Here is a 22,057-nt window from a genome sequence, read left to right as displayed (position 1 = left end):
ACTTTGCTAGATTTAGTTCTGCCGGCTAACGTAGCATCGGGATGCTCGTCTCGTAAGGCGAGGGTAGACTCGAGGTGATCTGGGGACGTCCCCGGCCCGGCTGCTTAGGACGGAGAGGTCCTGAAGGAACCCCCGCCCCTCCCTACAGGCCGACCAGGGAAGATCCCCGAGAGCCGCGCCTCGCCCTCACCCACACCCTCCCGCTCCCCGGTAACTGGAAAGTGCGAACTAGAGCTGGGCAGGGCCTGCGGGAGCGCCGCGCCCCCGAGCCTGGCACGCCCGCCCCCCCCCCCCCCGCCCGGAGCGGTCCCGGCGTCTCCCCGCGTGATGTCAGCGGGCGCCGGGGCCGCATCCCGCTCCGCCGCTGGGGGCGGGCGCTCGGGGCTCCCCCGCGCGGGGCAGAGCGGCGCGGCGCGGCGCGGCGCTCGCGGGGCCGGCGCTCGCGGGGCCGCGGCGCCGCAGGCCTCCCCGGGCCTCCCCAGGCCTCCCCCGCCCCAGGGCGCCCGCAGCCGCGCCACGCTCCGCCCTGGACGCCGCCGGTCCCGGCGCGGGGGCGCGGGGGGGCGCGGGGGGCGGCGCGGGCCCCGCTCAGCCTGATTTACGGCTCTGCTGAAAACCGCTTCGCTCCCGCAGCACCAGCACCGGCCGCGGCGGCAGCAGCAGCGGCTGCAGCTGCAGCAACAAGTCGGGTGAGTGGCGGCGGCCGGGCCGGGCCGGGGGCGGAGGGGAGGGCAGGGTCGCGTCCTCTCCGCGCGGCGGGGGGCGGGGGGCGGGGGGCGGGGGGGGCCGGGACCCTCGGGGCGGCGCCTTCGCGGGCCGGGAGATCAGGGCTGTGCCTGCAGCCCTGTGGCCCGGGGTCCCCGCTGGGCCCCTGAGAGCAGGAGCACCCCCGGAGCGGGTGATTACGCATTTCCCCATTCCGGGATGCCAGCCCTCTCCCGTGGCCCCCTGGAACCCCGACTTCCCCCGCCTTCACCTCTCTGCTGCCTTTTCGGGCCGGGGCTTGCATCCTGTCTGCACAAAACTGGCCCCAGACAGCCCGGCGTAGCACAGGAAGAGGTCCCCGCCCCAGGGGGCCGGAGGCTGGTGAACCCGGAGGCTTTGCCCGGCCGGCTGGGGACCGTCTGCGCCTGGGCTTTTGAGAGGTTGAGAGCCCAATAACTGCACTTTCCAGTCCAGTCCCTTAGTTGAGCTTCCTCTTTTGGGGGCCCAGTGCGTGTTACATTTAAGTAGAAACCATTCCTGGAGGCAATAGGTAAGCCCTGTTTGCAGAGTGAGGCTGCTAGCAGTCATCTGTTGCTAGGGCTAAGATGATAAATTCCTACAAGGAAATAAGAACTTCTGTCCTCAAAAGAGTTATACCGGTACCTGCCTGGTTCAAGTATAAAATCAGGATCAGAGACGAAATAAATCCATTCAGAGCACTGTATTTTTATAATGTCTTGGCCAGGGCCAGAGCCCCACTTGGGCCAAAACATATCTGCGATCTTGAGTTCCCAGATGTCAGTAAATTTGGAATATGGGCGGCTATTATTGTTACGATAACATTTTGATTTATGCCATCAGAGCAGTAAGCAAAGGCAAAATCTGAGGTTGAAAAATTTCCCGCTGATGGTGTGTTTAATGCCACTGTGCTTGATATTACTTGAGTAATATCACTTGATATTACTTGTATATATTGATATTGCTTGATATTACTTGAGTAATTAATATCTTCCCTATGGTTGAAGGAAGATCAGTGAACTGGCTCTCTCAGGACAAATTTTGACAATTCATGTGACTTTTCTCTCTCTCTCTTTTTTGCAATTCATGCTTATCAGGAGTGTATCGGTAAAATAGGGCATAGGTTTGCAGTTAGTGTATTAATAAATTCAGGAGGGCAGGATACTTGAATTCCACTTCGGAATCTGCCACTTGCCATCTGGCTTTGAATTAATTACTGTACCTCCTTGCTCCAGTTTTCTCATCTGCAAAAAGAGGACGTTACCCACCTTCCAGATCCTGGACGGGGGTTGGCAGGCTTTTTTGTAAAGGCCAAGCAGTAAGTGCTTTTGGCTCTTCAGGCTCTCGAGGTTCCGGCTCAACTACTCACCTTTGCCTTTTGTGCAAAAGCAGCAGCAGGTGTCACAGAAATGAGTGAATGCGGCTGGATGTGGGCCCCCAGATGGCAGGTTTCAACTTTAACGTAAGACAGTATGTGCAAAAGTCATTTGAAGGCCAAAGCCCCTGCCCTGGTGGAGATGAGCGGCCAGGAGCATTTCAGGAGCATGTATTAAACGGGCTTATGATCTACCTGTTTTATTTGTCCCCTGAGCAGGACTTGAAGAGTGATGCAACATAAGGCTTTTGAGGACAGCAGATACCCCTGGCAGGAGTCCTTCGAGAATGTCGCTGTGTGCCTGCCGTTCCGCTGCCCGAGGTGTGGCGACCACACCAGATTTAGAAGTCTATCCTCGCTGAGGGCCCATCTGGAATTCAGCCACAGCTACCAGGAAAGAACCCTCTTGACAAAATGCAGCCTCTTTCCGTCCCTCAAAGACACGGACCTGGTCACGGCCTCAGAACCCCTGAAGCCCGGGAAACTGCAGGGCAGCGGCCACGTGGCGAAGCAGAAACCCAGCTACGTGAGCTTCTACAGCATTTCGCACGAACACTCCCTGGACCGGAAGCCGCTGGAGGTGGTGGCCGAGCGGCCCGTGTCCTACCTGCAGACCTACGCGGCGGCCGACCTGCGCGCAGACCCGCTGGAGGGGCCGCGCGCCAGCCCGGGCCTGCCCGCCGCCTCCGACACCAAAGCCGCTTTCGAGGCTCACGTCAGAGAAAAGTTCAACCGGATGGTCGAGGCCGTGGACAGGACCATCGAGAAGAGAATCGATAAACTCACCAAAGAGCTGGCCCAGAAAACCGCCGAACTGTTGGAAGTCCGGGCTGCCTTTGTGCAGCTGACGCAGAAAAAGCAAGAAGTGCAGAGGCGGGAGCGGGCCCTGAACCGGCAGGTGGACGTGGCCGTGGAGATGATCGCGGCCCTCCGGCAGCGGCTGACCGAGTCGGAGGAGGAGCTGCTCAGGAAGGAAGAGTAAGTGGTGCTGTGCCTTCACTTTAGGCATCTCCCCACCCCACCCCCAAGTTACAAGCACCCGTAGAGCCAGGATTGCTGTTTATTGCTTGCAGGTGCTTTGGCTGCATTTCTCATTGAGACAGTTGCAAGTAGCATGCACAAGGCTTTTGATCTTACTTACCTCTCTGGGTATATAGTCTGCAACCCAGCAGCAGGAAAGTCAAAATATTCAGCCCATTCTCGCCTCGGGAACTACAGAACGTTTTTTACAGAGAGGAGTAGCACAGTCTATCCACGGTGGGCTCTGTTCCTGTCACCGACTGGTGAGCCGGGGACGGCGAATGGGAAGGCAGAGAGGGGGCGCTAACCCAGCCATTGCTTCTTGATCGCCCCCATGTAGCAGAGTCAAGAACAGGAGATGCTGTCTTGTTCAAGTATAAAAATATGCCCTAAATACCAGTAATTTTGGCTGCTTTGCCATTTTGGATTATCTGCTTGTGTTAATTAAATGTTGGTAGCTGAGAATCCATTTAATTATAGCTTTTATTTGGAAGAACCCAGAAGAGACTTCTGATACTGCTGACTTCTGTGATTTAAATTTGAGAATTTCTTTTTGTAAAATGATATGTGATACAAGAGTAAGTCAGGCCTGCTTGCAAAGAGTTGACAAGTGGTTTTCACAAGATATAGGTGGTCAGAGAAACTATTACTTTAAAAGACCTTATACTTGGAAAAGCATTCCCTTATCAGTAAGTATAGCTTCAACTCAAACTAGAAAATCATACATAACAGTGCAGTATATTCCCCAAATGCAGAATGCTGGATTTAATTTTAAATGGAGGCTGAGAATTCATAGAATCAAAGGGCATAAAAATCAAAGGGATAGGATCACTAGGATAACCTAGAAGGAAGGATTCAAATTTGGATTATATTATAGAGGTAGACTTAATTTCATACTTTCTGTGTCCCCTAGCACTCTTTTATCATGTATTGTCTCTTAACATGTAGTAATTAAAGCTTCTCCATTTGTCGAGAGGCTGAGAAACCCTATATAGTAAAGAGATCATCGCCTAGTATATAAACATCACCTACATTGTACCTACAGGTAAAGTCTGCTTTGATCAACTAGAAATTTTTTAGATTGCATTGTGGAGACAGATTCGAAAAAGCCACAGATCTACTTTGCTTTTAGGGAAAATGATCTATAATGAAAAATGTCTCTCTCTTAGCTTCTGGAGTTTCTCAGGGAGAAGGTAGTGCCATGATGACCCATTGCAGACACCAGGGTGATTATCATTGCGTCCCTGGAAAAATGGGGTTCCCCTATGTGCCAAGGAAAGCTTAGAATTAAATTTGTGGTATTTCTGTTTGAAGAGCAGTGAATTGAAAAGGAAAGCAAACTAAGTGTTTGCACATATCTGTCATATTTCACTTATTAATTATACAAGTAATAGTGAATTTAGAATGATGAATTTGCTGGTGGTTGCCTGCAGAGAAGCCAGTATGATGGAAGGGAGGGTCATATAATTAGATCTAGATTATCGTCAAGGATCCTTTATTTGGGGTTGTGGGTTCCAGAGTGTCTTCTTATTAAAAATCTCTGGTTAACTAACTTAGTAAAAGTGGGCCATGCATGGATCAGTTATATTAATCCAGTGTTGTCACCTGAGGACCACTTCAAAAAGTAATACATGCTTGTAAAAAAAAAAATTTAGCAGGGTAGAACTGTATGTATTAAAAGTGTCCCTTCCTCTCCAAGCATACCCTGCTGTGTCTTCCAGAGACAGTTACTGTGTAGCTCATTGGATGTCCTTCCAGACCTTTCCTATGTCAGTACAATCTTATGTACTTTGTACAGAGTTACTGTATTTTCCCAGATGGAATCATGACACATACTGTTCTGCATTTGTTTTTGTTTTATCCTGGTATGTTGTAGGCATCTTTCATGCACTAAACCTCTGAGCCACCCAGGCTGCCCCTCTTTCACTCACTAAATATAGGATTATGTCATTCCTTTTGGCTATTGTATGGTATTCTGTGGTGTGTTGCATCGTGGCCAATTTCTTCAGTTTTCTGTTAATGAATACATGGTTTTGTTCTATTTTCCAGTATTAAAAATAGTGCCTCAGTTAACATCCCTGTGCATATATCTTTAGGTTTTGTGAGTATATCTGAAGATGAATTATGAATTGGTTTTTAGTATGTCATTTTGGACTACTGGGCGGGGGGAAGCAATAACATTGGGAAAAAAAAAAAACCTTAAATTAAAGTACAGTGAAACTGCCTTAAACTTTTAAACATAAAATTAACAAAGTCTTCATTTTTTTTAAACCTTCATTTTGCCTGTCCTGTCAGTTTCTCTATTCAAGTCTCAAATAATCACTCTTTCTGTACATAAAATAGCACTGAAAGAGTCTTGTTTATAGGAAAGACACTAGAGCTCTTGGTCTGAGAGGGTGACTGTGGCCAGCTCCCTCAGGGTCTGTAGGGTTCGGCCTCACAGACACCCACCCTTGCCTCCAAATGGGGATGCAGAGCAAGCCAGCTGCCCATCTGCCACGCCATTGAAACCACGTTAATTTGATGAGCTTTGCCTGGCTGGGACGTGCCCCTTCCCTCCTCACCATCCCTCACAGAGCTGTGTTTTCCACCTAAGAGGTGACCTTTTAGATATGGGAAGATCCTGTTTGGCCAGAGAACAAACCAGGAGTTGTGCTGCCCTGCTAAACCCTTCCAAAGGAGCTCTCAAGATTCATTTATGAGAGAAAGCAAGTGGTTACAGTCCAATTCGAAGTGGACTTAAACTCTGGAGACTCTTTGAGACACATGGTAGATTCAGTTTTAAAAAAAAAAAAAAACCCGCAGACATCTCTACATGAGGCTCTCGTGTATGGATTTTTTCCCCTCAACTTTAAAATCATTTAGGGTGAGGCTTATGAGGCTCAGTTGGTTATGGGTTTCTCATGAGGCTCTTCTGCTTACGGATTTGTTCTCTCAACTTTAAAATCCTTTCTCTCAAGCCAAAATGAAAGACTCTGGGGCTGTCTATAGGTGGAATCACCTTGCATTGTAGAAGTCCTATATAAGCTCTGTAACAGAGGAGATGGTTTAAGTAGGCAAGATCTTGTACTTTTTTGTGCTGGTGAGCCTCATTGTATCCCTGGAGAGAGTGCGTTTCTGGGGTGCAGATCCAAGAGAGGTGTTGTACATCATCTTTACGAAGTTTCTGCAACTTTAAAAGTCCTACTGAGGCAGGCATTTACTTATTCAAAAGCTCTAGGGTAGCACTGCCCTAATCAGGTAAATCAATCCCAGCCAACCTTGCAGTAAGATATCCCTTAATAAGAATGGACAGACTTGGATGGTAGCTGATTTGTGGTTAAGTTGGTCATCCGAAGTTTGGAGCACATCCTTGTAATAATGGCAATCCCAAGTTTTTCTGTACCTCCTTTGGTAAACCCTAACTAAGGACCTGTGATGTGCCTGGCATTATACTAGGTGTATATGAGGAACATAAAATTCATGCTATTTTCCCCTAGGGAGCTAACATCCTACATAGGAAGAATAAAACATACCTGTGAACATGTCCATGTTTGGACCCAAGGTAGTTAGAACAAATGGTGGAATATAAGGTGTGGTTTCAAGATGATAAACCATTAGAGAACAGAATTTTTTTTTTTGTTTTTTAATGTGGAGAAGCCACACTGAGGAAGTGCGGATGAAGGGCAGTATTTGCATGGGTGGCCAGAGGTGAGTGACATTGAAGGGACAGCAGAGAGAAGAACTATTAGAGATGGCCCCCAGAGGACATCGTGTGATTTTTGGAACTGGAAGGTACCCCTTGTCTCCTTCAGGATAACACTCATTTAAAGAGGTGGAAAATAAGGCCCAGAACAGTGGAATGACTCTCCCAAGAACAAAAATTAAGTAGTAGAGCTGGAATTGAAACCCATATTCTCTGTCTCTCTGCTGAGTGCTTTTTCCATTAATTCACTGTGTCGCAGCCAGACTTTTGAAAATGTGGTATTTGCCCAAAGCATCAAGACTTATGTAATACTGAATCTGGCCCATTTTGGAATGGGCTGGCTTCTTTGCTGTTTTGAGAGAGCTGCTATGGTGACATCATTTATTTTTCTGATGGGATTAAAGGAAAATTCAGCTGGCATCAAAGGTGTTGGGAAATAGGAAAATGTTGGCGTCGTAAGTGTGGTTATGATATTAAGCTCTGGAATACCAGCCCAGGGCTTTTAACTTGACTCTGGATGTCCGTAGCCAGTCAAATGGAGCATATGCTACTGCCAGCCTGTGATTATGGTGAGGGGCCTCTGTAATTCTATCTCATCTTCATCCTACTCCCTTGCGAGCTATGATAGAAATCATCTTTCCCTTCTTCCTTCATTATTTGCCCTGTTCCCAGCTGGGAGTCTGCCAGGAGATAAAGCTTACACTAGGTGCCTGCTGAGTGCCAGGTACTGTTCTAGGTCATACGGTGGTAGACTGAATGAGTCTAGTTTCTGCTTTCATGGCAGGAAGAGAACAGAAGGTAAAATTAAACATTAAACGGACTGTTAGGGGTATGATAAAAGAAGCATAAAGGGATGGCCTGAGTCAGGAAACGTGCCTTTAGGTTTCTATCCAAAGCTGGCTTTTTAAAAGGGATGCTGGCCTTTAAGAGGTAAGTTTGACTTGGTAACTTGCTTTGCACAGCTAAACCGTCTTGCCACTTAATTATAGCATTCCCATTTTTGATCAGCTAAAGCAGTGAGTAGACAACTTGGTCTCCAGATGGATCCATAGCTAGGAAACAGGCCAGGAAAAATCATGTTACATGTAAGGTTCAGTGGGACAGGGAGGGGTCTGTTTGCTCCACATTTTAGTGTGTTTGTTTGTATAAATGAGGTTCTCTCTTTCCAGGCTACTTTCCATGAAGACTTAAAACTAATGTGGGAAAAACTGAACATCAAACATGCCCCCCGATAGATGGTAAAAGTTGGAGACCAAGGAAAACATTGTTTTTCTCTAATGTCAGTGTACCTCCTTTCTCTCTCTGGACCAAGGGGCTTAGATGTAGTGTTGATCTACTTATTACCAACAAGAGTCATTTGACTTTCTCATTAGAGTTATTTTTTAAGCTCTTAGTGAGAACTATATGCCTTTTCGTTTAGTCAAAGAAGGCTAAAAGAGAAAGGTGAGGCAAAGGGCCAACAAAAGTAGAGATTACATGGCTTCAGATGGACAGCAGGTGCAGATTTCAGCCTCTTTGGCTCCATGGGGTACACAGGAGCCCATCACAAGCCCCAGATTTGCAGCCAGACTCCCAGCACTGGAAGGTAGTTGGCTCCATCTTCAGGATTTGCCTCCTTGCTGACATTAGGGTCTGTCTGAGGTGCTCTGTGATCAATAGCTAGCCTATTTTTAGCCAGAGGTATTTTTACCATTTCACATACCTCCAAAGAGGTTCATAAATCAGTAATGTAAAATGAAATTTAAATAACTTGGTAGAGCTTTGCCTTTGGGAGGAGAAGCTGATTTTAAAGTGTTGTTTAAGAATAGAAGAGAAGCATCAATTTAGATCCCACCCTCAGTCCTGTGGGAGGTACCTGGATTGTGGATTACTTTTTGGTTTTATGCCCCAGTACTTGTCTGGAAAAAGATAAAAAGAAACCTCAGGCTCTTTTTGTCAGTTAAAGATTTTCCACTAAAGATGTGGTTGTACATTTCGTGCATTCAGCAGAAATCTTGTGCCCCTATCGTGTGTTGGGCTCGTGTTTGGTGCTGGGGCTACCACAGTGAAAGAGCAAGCAAGGTCCCTGACCACCCAGATGTCACAGTGGAATGGGGGTAAATGGCATAACTAGTGCTGTCTGCAGTTTGCGATCTGATAGGATGTAATGTTCTGTGGGAGCACACAGCAGGTCACCTAACCCACACCTAGGCATGTGTGGAAAAGCTTTCTAACACAAGAGCCCTGAGGTTAGAAGGTGCACTAAGAACTGGGGCTAAGGAGAGGCAGGGGGAGGGACCCTAGTGAGAGAACAGCATGTGCAGAAGTAAGAATCTGGCTCACAAGCTGAATGGAGTTCCCTGGTGCTGCAGCAGAGAGGGAGGTGATGTGCATATATGAGGCCCAAGGGGACCATAAGGCTATAAGATGGCCATGAAAGCTGGAAACAGGGAAATAACTGTAAATTACAGTACATGATATGATCAGTGTGTTGTCTCCTATTAACAATGCATGGTTCAATGGGTATGTAAAATTGCAGTTAACACCACGGTGCATTAATACACATTTCCCTCTATCTCTACACCTGCTTTTAGAGTGGATTTGTCACATGATCATGTACCTTTAATTTTTTCTGAATTATCCTATCTTTAAGCCACCTCAGAAGAAGTAACGGTGGGGGGGGGGGTTCAGTCTGTAAAAAAATAAATAAATATCACCTGTTTCAGACCTTACGGCCATCCTGTAAATGAATGAATACATGAGGTAACAAATACTTTTTCTAAATAAAGCTTTGATTACACTGAAAGGGCTATTTCACTCGATGCCCTTTTTGTTTCTGACTCTAAGGATACTAACAGATTTCTAGCTCTGCAAGTCTTTCTGCCTAACGGTGAGCTTCAGGCCATTTCTAATCCTATACTGGTACTTTTTCCTTTAGTATTAAATATTGATTTAAATAAGCATCTTTTCCACCAAGGCTTAAAACCTTGCATTCTATCATATTTAGCCTTTTTAGAAAATACGTATATGAGAAATCAAAGTTGGGGCTGGAAGTGGCATAAAATCCGTTTCCCAAAGCTGGTTTTCACCACAGCCTGATGGGATTTCACTCAGACTGTCTTTTCTTTCATCTGGCCCTTCAGTCTTCCCCCTGTATTCTAAGTCACAGGGTTGAGAACCTAAAATAAAACCACACAAGTCTCCTCCTCTTCTCTCTGATGACATCATATTATTCTTTCTTTTAGCTCAGCTTTGTAATTACATATTTATTGCAGTATTTGTTTCTTTTAATGTTTGCTTCTCCCACTCTATCAACTTAGCGCACCACCAGCCTGATCCAGCCTGCTGTCTGTTTTTGAGGATCTGTGAGCTAAGCATTTTTAACCTGAAAAAAAAAATTCAAAGGAAAAATAATAATTCACAATATATGAATAGTACATGAAATTCAATTTTCAGTGTCCATAAAGTTTTATTGTTACACAGCTTCTATGGTTCCTTTGCGTTAGGCAAAGTTGAGTAAGTGTGATAGAGATCATATGGCCTGCAGAGCCCAAAATATACTACCTGGTCCTTTACAGAAAAAGTGAGCTGACCCTGGGTTAAGCAGTAAGCTTCATGAGGACAGCCATGGATTCCTGAGTGTCCCAACACCAAGCCCAGTACCTAAGCTAATTCAATAAATGTTTGTTGAGTTATCAAATAGTGAATCAAATAAACGTGTGGACGGTGACTACATCTTACTGGGGTTCCAGCCCTCATTGTCCACCCCTCTCCCGAGTTCTGAGGTTCAGGATAATTTGTATGCAGCCTGGCAGCACTTCTCAAACTTGTTGACCCCACTTCTCCTTATGTTGCTAAAAAAATAATCTGAGGGCCTCCAAGAGTTGTTGTTTGCATGAGTTTTGTCTACCAACATTTACTGTGTTAGAAATCAAAACTTATAAAAAACAATGAGTAATTTATTTAAAAATAGCAATAAGAAACCTGTTACTTGTTAATATAAATAACGTTTTTATGAAAAATAACTATTTTCCCAAAAACAATTTAGCTAAAAGAGTCACGTGGTTTTATAAGTTTTGCAAATATTTTTAATATTGGACTTAAAATAGAAGGCAGCTGGACCTTGTTACTTTGCATTTAGCATGTTGCAAAAATATGTTGTTTTGGTTGAAGTAGATGAAGGAAATCCAACCACATATATACATATGTAGTAAGAAAAGGGAGGGGTGCTTTAATAGTTTTTTTTAGAGAACAGAAGATATTCTGCTTAGATACTGTGTCAAAAAGTTGACAATCGGTAGTTTCTCCAAGAATCATGGAGATTGCAATCTGAAATCCTGTCAGTGAATATCTTGTTCTCCCTTATATTGAAATCTATTGGTCTGTCTTACCCTTTGAATGGATATTTTACTGTTTGGTCTAATTATTCAAGAGATTATAAATGTAAAGTGAGTGGTCAAACCTCGTTCTCTTTCATTCAGGAAATTCCCACGATTCCTTGGGGGAAATATGAGGTGTTTCTGGATATTGTCAGCCCAGATTGAACAGGATGTGAAAGGGGAATCTGAAGTTGTATACACATGCTAGTCCATAATTAGTCACTGGGTTTTGTTACTGTTTTTATATAATACAGACACCCAAACATATTCTCAGCATGAGGCAGTCCTCTAGCTGTTGTCTTGTATAACATCTTATTTAAAATTAAATCATCAGGCTTGTTTTAACTGTCTTTTCTTTTTCTTTCTTTTTTTAGTTGATGTGAAACACTCATAAACTGAAATTAAGTTAGTATTGACGCCAGGTTGGTTGAAAAATGCAAAGGGTGTTAACTTCTCAGCTTCAGGGCACAAGGTAATTGGATGAGAGAGAGGTTAGAAAGAGATGCTTCTCTTCTACAACATGACATAACACTCCAGGATCAGCTAGGAGCATTAATGTTAATTTGCAAAAGTTTTATATAGAACCAGTAACAGAACATTACATGATTTAAAAATATAGCCACAGTCATAAACTGTACTGTACTCAAGATTTGTTTTCTTGCTTTTGAGATGTTAATCCTGTGGGATTAAGCTGTCAACTATTGCTGTTTTACATTCTAAGTTTACAGCCGGAGAGCCCTCAAATAGTAAATATGCATAGAAAAAAAAAAAAGACTGGAAAAATATACTAGGATGTTGATAGTAGTTACCTCTGGGTATTGGGATTATGAGTCATTTTTTGTTTCTTCCTTGTCCTTTGAAAATATTCATTACAAGAAATATGTATTTAACATTACATGTCATGTATTATATTGAGTGATGGGTTTAGAGCAGAGAACAAAAAAGCTGATTTGGCCCTTGCTCAGTTTTAGATATTTTAATAAGCCAATTTTTATGTTTCCCCAAATAAATGTAATATGTTTATAATATAGTTAATATTATAAACCAAAATGAATTGAAAAAATACATGAGCTCTTTTTCTCTGTTTTTCTTTTGGGTAGGGGAGAGGGTTGTCGGTTTTGTTATTTTCCCTATACGTACAGTTTGGAGACTTGTGTCATGATTCAGGTATCCTAAATATCACCTACAAAGTCTCTACAGTGGACTTGATTCTGAATGGATGGGAGCCTTAATGTCAAGAAGAGGAAGGAATAGCCATATTCTTGGGGTCTGTTTTCTAAAGGAAATCAACTGTTCCTCAGAGCCATGAGTGGATGTAGCATGTAGCATGCTGGATGTAGCACCCGGACGGACTCTCCATTGTTTTGCTCTTATTTAAAGTTACTTAGGAGGCAGATCAAAGCTGGATGATGATAGAGCTTGAAAATTGGCTGGTGTCTGTGGCTTCAACAGTTTGGAAAGTGCACGTCTTCCACTTAGGGCTCATACAGAAACATCTGGAAATAAACTTGAGACTTGATGAAGGGAGAAAAACTGCTTTCCAAAAGGATTCATTTCTTTTATGTGAATATTTCTTAGCTACTGAGAAGGAATAGAATTATTATGGGATTGGGGTTTAGGTTTGATCCTGGAAAGGAAACTAGAAAAAAAGGGGGCTAGTATAATAAGCAATCTGTGATGAATCATGTCAGAACCAGTCTCTTTTCTATTTTTATAAATATATAATTTTCCAAGGTTTTGCAGAGACGTTTGACTCTGTAGGAAGTGTCTGAAAAGTTTCAGTATAGCCAAGTGTGACATTTGTGAGAGAAAAAAAAATCACAACTAATTGTAAAAGTGAGTCACTGACTAGTTGTGTAGAAAAAAGGAGCCGGAAACTACTACCAGCTATTTTACGGAAACCTTTTGCAAAATTTCATGAGTCAGACTTACCTGAAGTTCTGCTCTCCAGAAATTATGGAGCTAAGTGGAAGGTACACAGAAGGCAATGGATTTCATCAACTATCTAGAACAACTGCATGAAGTTAGATTTTTTTTTTTAAGATTTTATTTATTTATTCATGAGAGACACAGAGAGACAAGAGACATAGGCAGAGGGAGCCTGTTGCAGGACTCAATCCCAGGACCCCAGGATCACAACCTGAGCCAAAGGCAGATGCTTAGCCACTGAGCCACCCAGGTGTCCCATGAGGTTAGATTTTTTATTTTTTTTATTTTTTTTTTTAAATTTTATTTAGTTATGATAGTCACAGAGAGAGAGAGAGAGGCAGAGACACAGGCAGAGGGAGAAGCAGGCTCCATGCACCGGGAGCCCGACGTGGGACCTGACCCCGGGTCTCCAGGACCGTGCCCCGGGCCAAAGGCAGGCGCCAAACCGCTGCGCCACCCAGGGATCCCGAGGTTAGATTTTTTAAAATAGGATTTCTTAATCTGAAATGAAAGAGTCTGCGAGGATAAGAGCAGTCCTTAGAATCTTGGTTCTGTGTAAGTTGAACATGGCCAGAAAAAGGAGTGCTCCTTGACGATCAAGAAAGATTCTGAAGACCTATAAAAGGAACACTATATCCACCAGGTAGTAAAATGATGGAATTCATTACCCCGGTTGAGCATGGCAAAACATACAAAGGGAAAGGCTGAAAGGATCTTCATAATTTCTTATTGAGAACTGGATGCAGAGTTGTGAAGATAGGTCATGCTAATGACCTGATGCTTGGCCTGAGAAAAAGGGCAAGCACCTGTGCATATGTATATGTTTGTAGAGTTGCTCATGAGAATGGCTACCAAACTGTTACAGATGGTTGTCTCAGGATAATGGGGTTTCAGATGGTATTTTCTTCTTAATATTTCTAATGTATTTAAATTTTTATAAAGAGTTGCTTTCATTATAAATTGGGAAAGTATTATTTTCATATGTGCATTAGGAATAACAAGATATAACAAGATACGAAATTCTAATACAGTGATTAAAATGTCTGGATTTGTGAGTCAGAATGAATTATGTAGGTAAAGGCATATTGTTTGAGGTATTCTGCTCAACTTTTTTGGGGGGGAAGGATCGCCTGCACATTGATTCTCCTCTTTCAGCTAAAATAGCTTTCCCACAGACCCGAGGTCTACCTCAGGATGGCATTTCTTGGGCTGTTTCACTTTTAGCTCAAAAAGACACAGTTGGACAGGGTGACTCATTTTATGCCCTTCAGTGCTCAGCATGGCCTTTGTTTCCATACCTTCCCTCCCTGTGCTCTCTTCTCACCCAACAGCTAGACTTTTAAAATGAAAGTCAGAACTTTTCTCAGAAGCGGCCAATGGTTTCCCATGTCATTTGTAAGAAAATCTGGGGTGGCCGCACGCCCCCGCCTTCCATCCTCCCCTCCTCTTGCCTGCGGTGCTCCAATCACGCATCCCACCATCGGTGTGTCCCCCGAAGGCCTGGCCTGCTCTATCCAGGAATCTGCCTGGCTTATTCCTGGAATTCCTGAAGGATTCCAGCAGAAATCTGTTCACGTTTCTCCATCCTGAAGGTTGCCCCTGACCTCTTTCTAAAACACCATTCACACTTTCCCTTCCTCTGTTACCAGTTCTGTTCTCTTGCACCCAATTTCAGTTTTTTCCTTAGTGCTTATCACCACTGACATAGATATTTATTTCTGTACTTGATAATGACTCTTTCTACCGAAATGTAACCTCCAAATGTAATCACTGCAATGTAACTTCACGTCTTTCGCCAATGCTGCGAGGGCCCAGCCAAGGACAGTGCCCCACATGTAGTAAGCACTCAATAAATACGTGTCAAATTAATGAATGCCTGTCTGATTTCTCCACCTTGTGTTCTGACATTTTTGCCTTGCAGAGAAGTTGTTACATTCAACCATTTCCTGGAAGCAGCAGCTGAGAAGGAGGTTCAAGGGAAAGCTCGGCTCCAGGACTTTATTGAGAATCTGTTGCAACGGGTAGAACTGGCGGAAAAGCAGTTAGAGTACTATCAGAGCCAGCAGTCCGCCGGCCTCTGCCGAGACATCAGTGAGCACATGGTAAGTCACGCAGGCCCAGCCACCAGGCGCGCAGGCTTTGGGTAGGATGAGATGGACAGGGTCAAGGACCCAGGAAAGGGGAGCTGGGGAGTGACTTGCAGGAACCTTCTAGACCTCATTTCAAAGCACAGCACCAGCCATGCCTGTGGTATGAAGTGATGCAGGTGAATCCAGGACACGGGAAATAAGCAAAATTCGTGATGCACAGTTGTCTTCGCCCTGCCACTCCACACCAAGATGGATAGGTAGAGATAGTTTTATATTATAGATTAACAGTGTTGGAAGTGGCCAAAGAACTCATCGGTCTCGACCTGGGTGCTCAAGTAGATTGGAAGGTATTAGCCTGTTCTGGAGCTCCTCAGGAGAATCTTAAGAAAGCTTTGGCCTTTCCTTGTAACAGCAAAATCTAACCACATACCTCTTTTTTTCCTTAAGGGGAAGGACGGCACTATGTGATAGACTTTATAGGTGAAACATTCTTTAAGTAGATTTTCAGAAATTCTTAGAAAATTTCACAGGTGGCAGTTCTATAATACATTTTTGTATACAATTTTATATGTTATTTCAGAGACCTAAGAAACTGAGAGTCGAGAGTCCAGATAAGAACCGTGAATATGGCTGAAGGTCCAGATGCTACTAAGTAGCTTGATCAAGATTCCCTGGTCTCTTTGGGGGTGGGGAGAGATACAAATAGCCACGCCCAAATGAGGGAGATGAACCCTCCAAACAATTTTTTTGATATCAGCAACAAAGCCAAAGAAAGGATTTTTGAAACCCCACAGTGGTTTATTTTTAACATTTTCATGATCTCTTCAACTTTACTTATGCTTAGCCCTTCCCCAAAAGATTCTAAAATGATTCTTTTACTTCCAAATGGACTGTACACATAAGGAAAAGAAAAATAGGAAACATTTATGCTAGCCAAAATGTTGGTAAAATTGCTACTGGTTGATTAAAACATTTAGTTTGAGCATTCTGGAAGCCAAGATTGAACGGAAACAAGATTAAAAAAGAAAGAATGAGATGAAAAGCAGGCGGATAAAGGAAGGAAGGTGGGAGGGACAGATAGACAACAGGAAAAAATGGGGAGGGAGGGAAGAAGAAGTGAAGAAGTGTTATATAACTGTACTGTAATGTACACTCAGCGCAGTGTGGCAGCAGGAACTCTAGAACTTTCCAGTCAGGAACAAAAGTAGACTGGAAAGAAGTAAGTTTGTTACCTCTGTGAGGTTCCAGTAACTGTAATCAAAGCAGTTTCAGCCACAGTGACATGTTTATTATTTTCCTGTTGGTGTTCATGGTCTCCCGAGAGGGAGCTTATACTTCCTTCCTCGATTTTTCTCTCATCTCCTTGGGAAACTGTGAGTCCAGTCATAACTAACTATGGCTAGAGGGATACTCTGAATTCCTTTTTTGTCTTCTTCCCACCCTGCTCTCTATCAGGAGGGAGTGTGGCATGAGATCATGGAGCCTAGATGTGAGGTGAAAAGGCCTGGCTTCCAGATCATTCCAACCCTACTCCTTGTCTTCCTGGGCCTATAATTCTTCTATAAAATGAAGCAGTTGGACTAGATGCTCGCTAGGATCTTGGCCTCCTAAATTCTCTGATCATCACCTGATTTGGTTAAGAATTCTAAAAGTGTAGCATTATTAAGTTTTAGGCTTACAGATAACCCAGAGCTAAGAAATGGGTAAAATTCTAAAGTACCAAGCCAAGAGGATCTTAAAGAAAGGGAGAAAGCAGTGGAAGGCAAGGACAAAGAGAAGCAGCATATTCATTCTCTCTTATTTATATTTCTGTGCTTGTTTTCCTCTGCTCGGCTTATTTTTCCAGCTTGAAAATTAAGCATCTTTTAAGAGACATTGCCAATGATTATTTTCACCAGATGGTACACACCGTCAAAAGTTGGACAGTTCTCCGCTCTTCTAGTCAGCTGTGTATATACGAGGTTATATGTGTGTGTGTGCCTGAACGCACGCAACGCACACAAGTATACACATAGAAACATAGATAAACAGACAAACATGTACACATACATCCATATATACATATACAGCAGGAAATTAGTCCATATTTATGTTTATGCTTCCTATGTCCCAAAGGTGACACGATCTGCCTTCATCAGACGTGATCTACCTGAGGAAGAATGGACTAATTGAAATAAAGTACAATGCAGTTAAGATGATTGTGGGGAATGTAGAAGTGAGAGCTGTCTGTAAGTAGGACACGGTCACGCCACATGAGTTGGACTATATGACTGTTGTCGGGAGGATACATCGCCCTGAGAAGACTGAAAACGAGGCGCATTGTTTCTGAAAGGATTGAGTGAAGACACATCTTCCCCATGTTCATGGAAGTCCTCCAAGCTCCTCTTTGGAGCATAGCATCGCACGTGACCGTGTAGTCTACAGACCCTCAGACCACTACTCCCTTATCCTTCATCTCTTTAATCTTAATAGTATAGATGCATCTATGAAATTGGAAACAGTGTCTTTGATGTAATGCAAGTGCTAAGTCTGGCCTCCCAGGGTTGCTGTGGCTGTCCACAGACAGAAGAACTTGGACCTTTTAGCAGGAAAAGCTTGGAATCATTGCTTTGTTGACTGACTTGGCCCAGCTTAGTGAGGGCACAGAGCCCTGAGCAGCCCTAGCTTCTGGATCCTCAGCCCTTCCCAGGAGAGCTCCTTGCCCCAGTGTGCCCCAAGATGGAGCAAGGTGTTCTGACCCATAGCCTCCACGCTGCAGCTTACGACAGCTTGGAAGCCATCCTCAGCTTGGGCTGGCTCTTCATCTCCCCTAAGGCTGCACTGCAGAATCACTGTCTGCCCTCTTCCCTCTTTTTCTTATTACCACCTCCAGACAGCAGTGAAATTTCTAGATTGATGTATGAGTTGCTTCTTTCCAAAGTGTGTTCTAGCTTTAAGATTGTTTTGTTTTATGCCTTAGCAAAACTCCCCCTCACATTTAGTGTCTTTTCTGCAATGATGTTTCAGCATCTGTATTTTCCCCCTTAATTCCCTTGAGCATTTGTGTTCTTTTTTCACCTGGCTGATTTCTAAAAATGTAACATGCTTACTCAGATATTTGTCTTTATGCTCTGAAAAATGCTGTCGAATTAGACATAAAGTGACCTAATATCCCATCTGCCCAAATCATGCACGGAACTGCTCAAAGGGAAGGCTATGAAACAGCTTGGGTAATCTCATTTTAAGTGTTGCATTCATTTCTTGCAGGTTGCTAAATCGGGGCTAGCAGCCATGCATTCCATATGTATTTACTGGGGACACAGCCCTGACTGGGTACTGAGGGCTCAGGGCGAATGGGGTGGGTGAGGCCCCTGCCCTCAGTGAGAAAGGGCAGTGCCACCAGAAACAAGGCAGCACATAACTAGGATGATCTCAACCCCTGTAAAGAAAGAAGTAAGAGGATGTGTGAGAGTGGCCCACTATCCCTCCGTGATCAGGAGAAGCCTTGCAGAGGAGGCTACATTGGGACTGGGAGCTGCATAAGAGGACCTCGACGGCTCAGTGAAAATTGGGAAGTGGCTTAGGAGGGGACAAGCTTGGCACATTCGAGTAACAAGCTGAAGTCAGAGATGCAGGAAGGCTCTAGATTGTGGCAGGGCTTCTGAATCACAGAAGGAGCTTAAATGGGTTGCAGAGCATAGAGGGAAGCCATTGGAAGGTTGAAAGCTGGAGGTGATCTCTGTTTAGCAAAATCACTCTGGCTGGTGAGTGGGGAATACCCTAGAGGGTTGCAGGACTGAGAGACAGGTTAGAAGGCCGCTATGGTGTGGCAGGGGATGGCAGCTTGGGGAGAGTGGGGGCAGAGAGAAATGGTGGGCACAGGATAGATCCTGGGGACAGCATTAACTAAACCAGTTGGACTTGCTGAAGGATTCAGTTTTAGCAGGTGAAGGAAAGGGAGGAATCAAGAATGAATTCAAGATTTTGACCCGAGCAGTTGAGTAACAGCACTGCTAAAATACATAGAGGGGAGGTGAAAGGAGGGCTGGGTGTCCAGTGTCTCCACCCTGTAGCAACTGGAGACCCCATATTTGTACTCACCTTGGCTCTCAGTGCACTTACTTATATTCTTCCAACCCAGAATCTTCCTTAAAGACTCTCTTGATCTCTATCCTCATACAAAGTATTTGGACTAGGAGAAAGTAGAGGCAGGGAGGTAAGCTAAGGGGAACGGGGGATTTCCATCTGCCTAAGGCTATGGGACCAGAAGGAACAGTGGCCTCTTGTGTTCACAGGGAGGAGGGCACATGATGCTCCGCCCTACCCCAGCCTCATGATCTGTAGGATCACTGGAGAAATTCTAATCCAGCCACGGATTCCATTTAACTTTTTTGTATGAACATGCTGGCTCTTACACAAACACACACTCTTCAAGGAGGCAGGGCAGAGTGAAGTCTTGCTTGGACTTAGAATGTGCTAACTTGGGTTTGAAGCCAGCTCAAAAACTGGTAAAGCATTTCAGTATCAAACCAGCTACTTAACTCTTGGCCTCACTTTCTACATCTGTAGAATGGGGATGACAGTGCTTACCTCCTAGGGTTGTTTTTAGGGTTAATTGTGGTGGTTATATGGTCAACATTTTAGCCAGTGTGTGACATACACACCTGCCCAAGTTATGGTATCTGTATATACGTGTATAGGTGGGGTTTCTGATTCATCTTTACCCATATTTATTCGTACATTTCCTTTCCAGTAATACACAGTAAACTCTTCTAATTTCCTGAGGTCTCAGCAGGGTCCATCAGTGACATTCAAAGGCACCAAAGTTTTGGTTCTCAAAGCATTTTGGAAGTTGGGGACCCTCTTTGAACATTTGATAACATTGTTGGCTTTTTCCCCAAGGAGGAAAGTATGTATATGCATGTAAACACACACACACACACACACACTTTACATAAAATTCCGAAGAGTATTATATATACATATGCAACACATCATCAAACTGCATGCTTATATACATATATAAAGTGAAAAAAATTGTTATGCCTTAAGAATAATTTTAAAAAGCAGGAATAATTTTATTTATTTATTTATTTATTTATTTATTTATTTTTCTTTTTAAAGATTTTATTTATTTATTCATGAGAGACACAGAGAGAGAGAGAGAGGCAGAGACACAGGCAGTGGGAGAAGCAGGTTCCATGCAGGGAGCCCGACGTGGGACTCGATCCCGGATCTCTGGGATCACACCCTGGGCTGAAGGCAGTGATAAACCACTGAACCACCTGGGCTGACTAAAAGGCAAGAATAATTGTAAAAAGCAACTTTTAGGGATCCGTGGGTGGCGCAGCGGTTTGGTGCTTGCCTTTGGCCCAGGGCGCGATCCTGGAGACCCGGGATCGAATCCCACATCAGGCTCCCGGTGCATGGAACCTGCTTCTCCCTCTGCCTATGTCTCTGCCTCTCTCTCTCTCTCTCTGACTATCATAAATAAATAAAAATTAAAAAAAAAATAAAAAAAGCAACTTTTAAAGGAAGAAAAACTCTCTAAACTTTTTTTTTTTAAACACAGTTTACATATATACATACTAAAGTCCTTTCAGGGAGCCCAGCTGAGAAACCCTTATTGGTGGTCGTGGGGCCACGGCGGGAAGATGGAAATGCTGGTACCTTTGGGCTTTCCAGAAACCGCCAGCCTGATGTTTGCCTGAGCCATCTGTCCCAAGTTCTTTGTGTATTGCATGACCTCAGGACCCTTCTATAAGGAAGGTGCCTTTTTCTGTCCACCTTTATTCATCTCCTGTTGAATCTAGCCAGTGGGAACAGGGTCCGCAATAAAGCTTATCTCATCTTGCCTTTCTGAGGACATGAGCCTCAAAAGTTGGTTTAGGAAAACTTCTTTCTGACTTGCTGCTGACTCAAGCTCGAGCTGCAGGCAGAAGACCTGGGAGAGTGACCCCATTACGCTGAGCCTGGTTTCTCTGATTATTTGAATAAAGAAGGACTCATATCTTGGCCACATGGGGCCCCAATACCAGAGTGGCCCTTTCTACACATTTTCTTTAGCATCCTCTTCTTCTGTTGGTCTGTCTGCTGATGTGGCAACAATTCTTATAGTGAAGGCTCATAAGCCCTCATAGGCTTATGAGGGAGGTCAGGAACTGAAAAGGTTGGGAATTCACTGGCTTTGCCTCTAAAGTGAACGGTGACATCTGGCTCACAAAATGATAGTTACCAATTTGTTCTGCAAATGATATTTGAGCCCAGCCACAAAAGTGCATGCAGATACTTTATTGGGAGTGGAAAGTAATCTCAATGATGGATGGCCTCAGGGACAGTTGTGGAGTTGGTCCTCATATGCTCCCACTTTAGAAATGATGTATTTTAGGCAATAAACATTTTATGCCAATTTTCCCTTTAGTTGATACACTGTGACCAACCACAGCTGTAGTAAATTAGCTTCACATGCCGCCTGAATGAATCAAGAAATAATGGCATATCAGTCTAGTTTTAAAAGACATGTTTCTTTAAATGTTGCTCCATTAGAGGGCTCTTTGATATTTTGAAATTTTTTAGATCTACTGATAAAGGCTTCTTGGAAATCTCAGAACAGGGAGCTACAGAGGCTCCCTGAAGAAGCAGAGGCTGAGCAGGAGATGTTCTTGTTCCCTGGCTCCGGTGGAAGGTGCCATGAGCATGCTACTGATAACCCTGGCTTCCTTTAATGGGGATGGTTTCTTAAACACGAGTGAGAAAGATTTTTAAAGCCAAATCCAACCTTCAAGGGAAGTAATGTTTTTTCTTATTTGTTTTCCTTCAGCTTACAGATATCTCATCAAATAGGAAACCCAAATGCCTGTATGTATATCTTTTTATACTTGGGCCATTTGATAATGTT

At 44.0% G+C, this 22,057-nt stretch overlaps 1 protein-coding gene across 3 annotated transcripts in view; it reads left to right on the top strand.

Moving 5' to 3' along the window:
- ZNF365 (zinc finger protein 365) overlaps positions 1-22,057 on the top strand; it is a 121,223-nt gene that overhangs the window by 4,373 nt on the left and 94,793 nt on the right. The window contains exons 3-6 of one of the 3 annotated variants that reach the window (XM_055308917.1): positions 634-689; positions 2,318-3,076; positions 15,012-15,192; positions 21,980-22,017. In XM_055308917.1, the coding sequence (XP_055164892.1) occupies positions 2,331-3,076; positions 15,012-15,192; positions 21,980-22,017 (965 nt within the window). In that variant the 5' untranslated portion in view covers positions 634-689; positions 2,318-2,330. Of the gene's footprint in view, positions 1-476; positions 690-2,317; positions 3,077-15,011; positions 15,193-21,979; positions 22,018-22,057 lie in introns of those variants that run through there. The other 2 variants (XM_055308916.1, XM_055308918.1) reach the window with 2 other exon arrangements.

Source organism: Nyctereutes procyonoides, unplaced genomic scaffold (genome assembly GCF_905146905.1).
Source record: "Nyctereutes procyonoides isolate TBG_1078 unplaced genomic scaffold, NYPRO_anot_genome, whole genome shotgun sequence".
NCBI lineage: Eukaryota > Metazoa > Chordata > Mammalia > Carnivora > Canidae > Nyctereutes > Nyctereutes procyonoides.
Note: the sequence above shows the minus strand (reverse complement) of the source record. Positions and strands in the feature narration are given on the sequence as shown.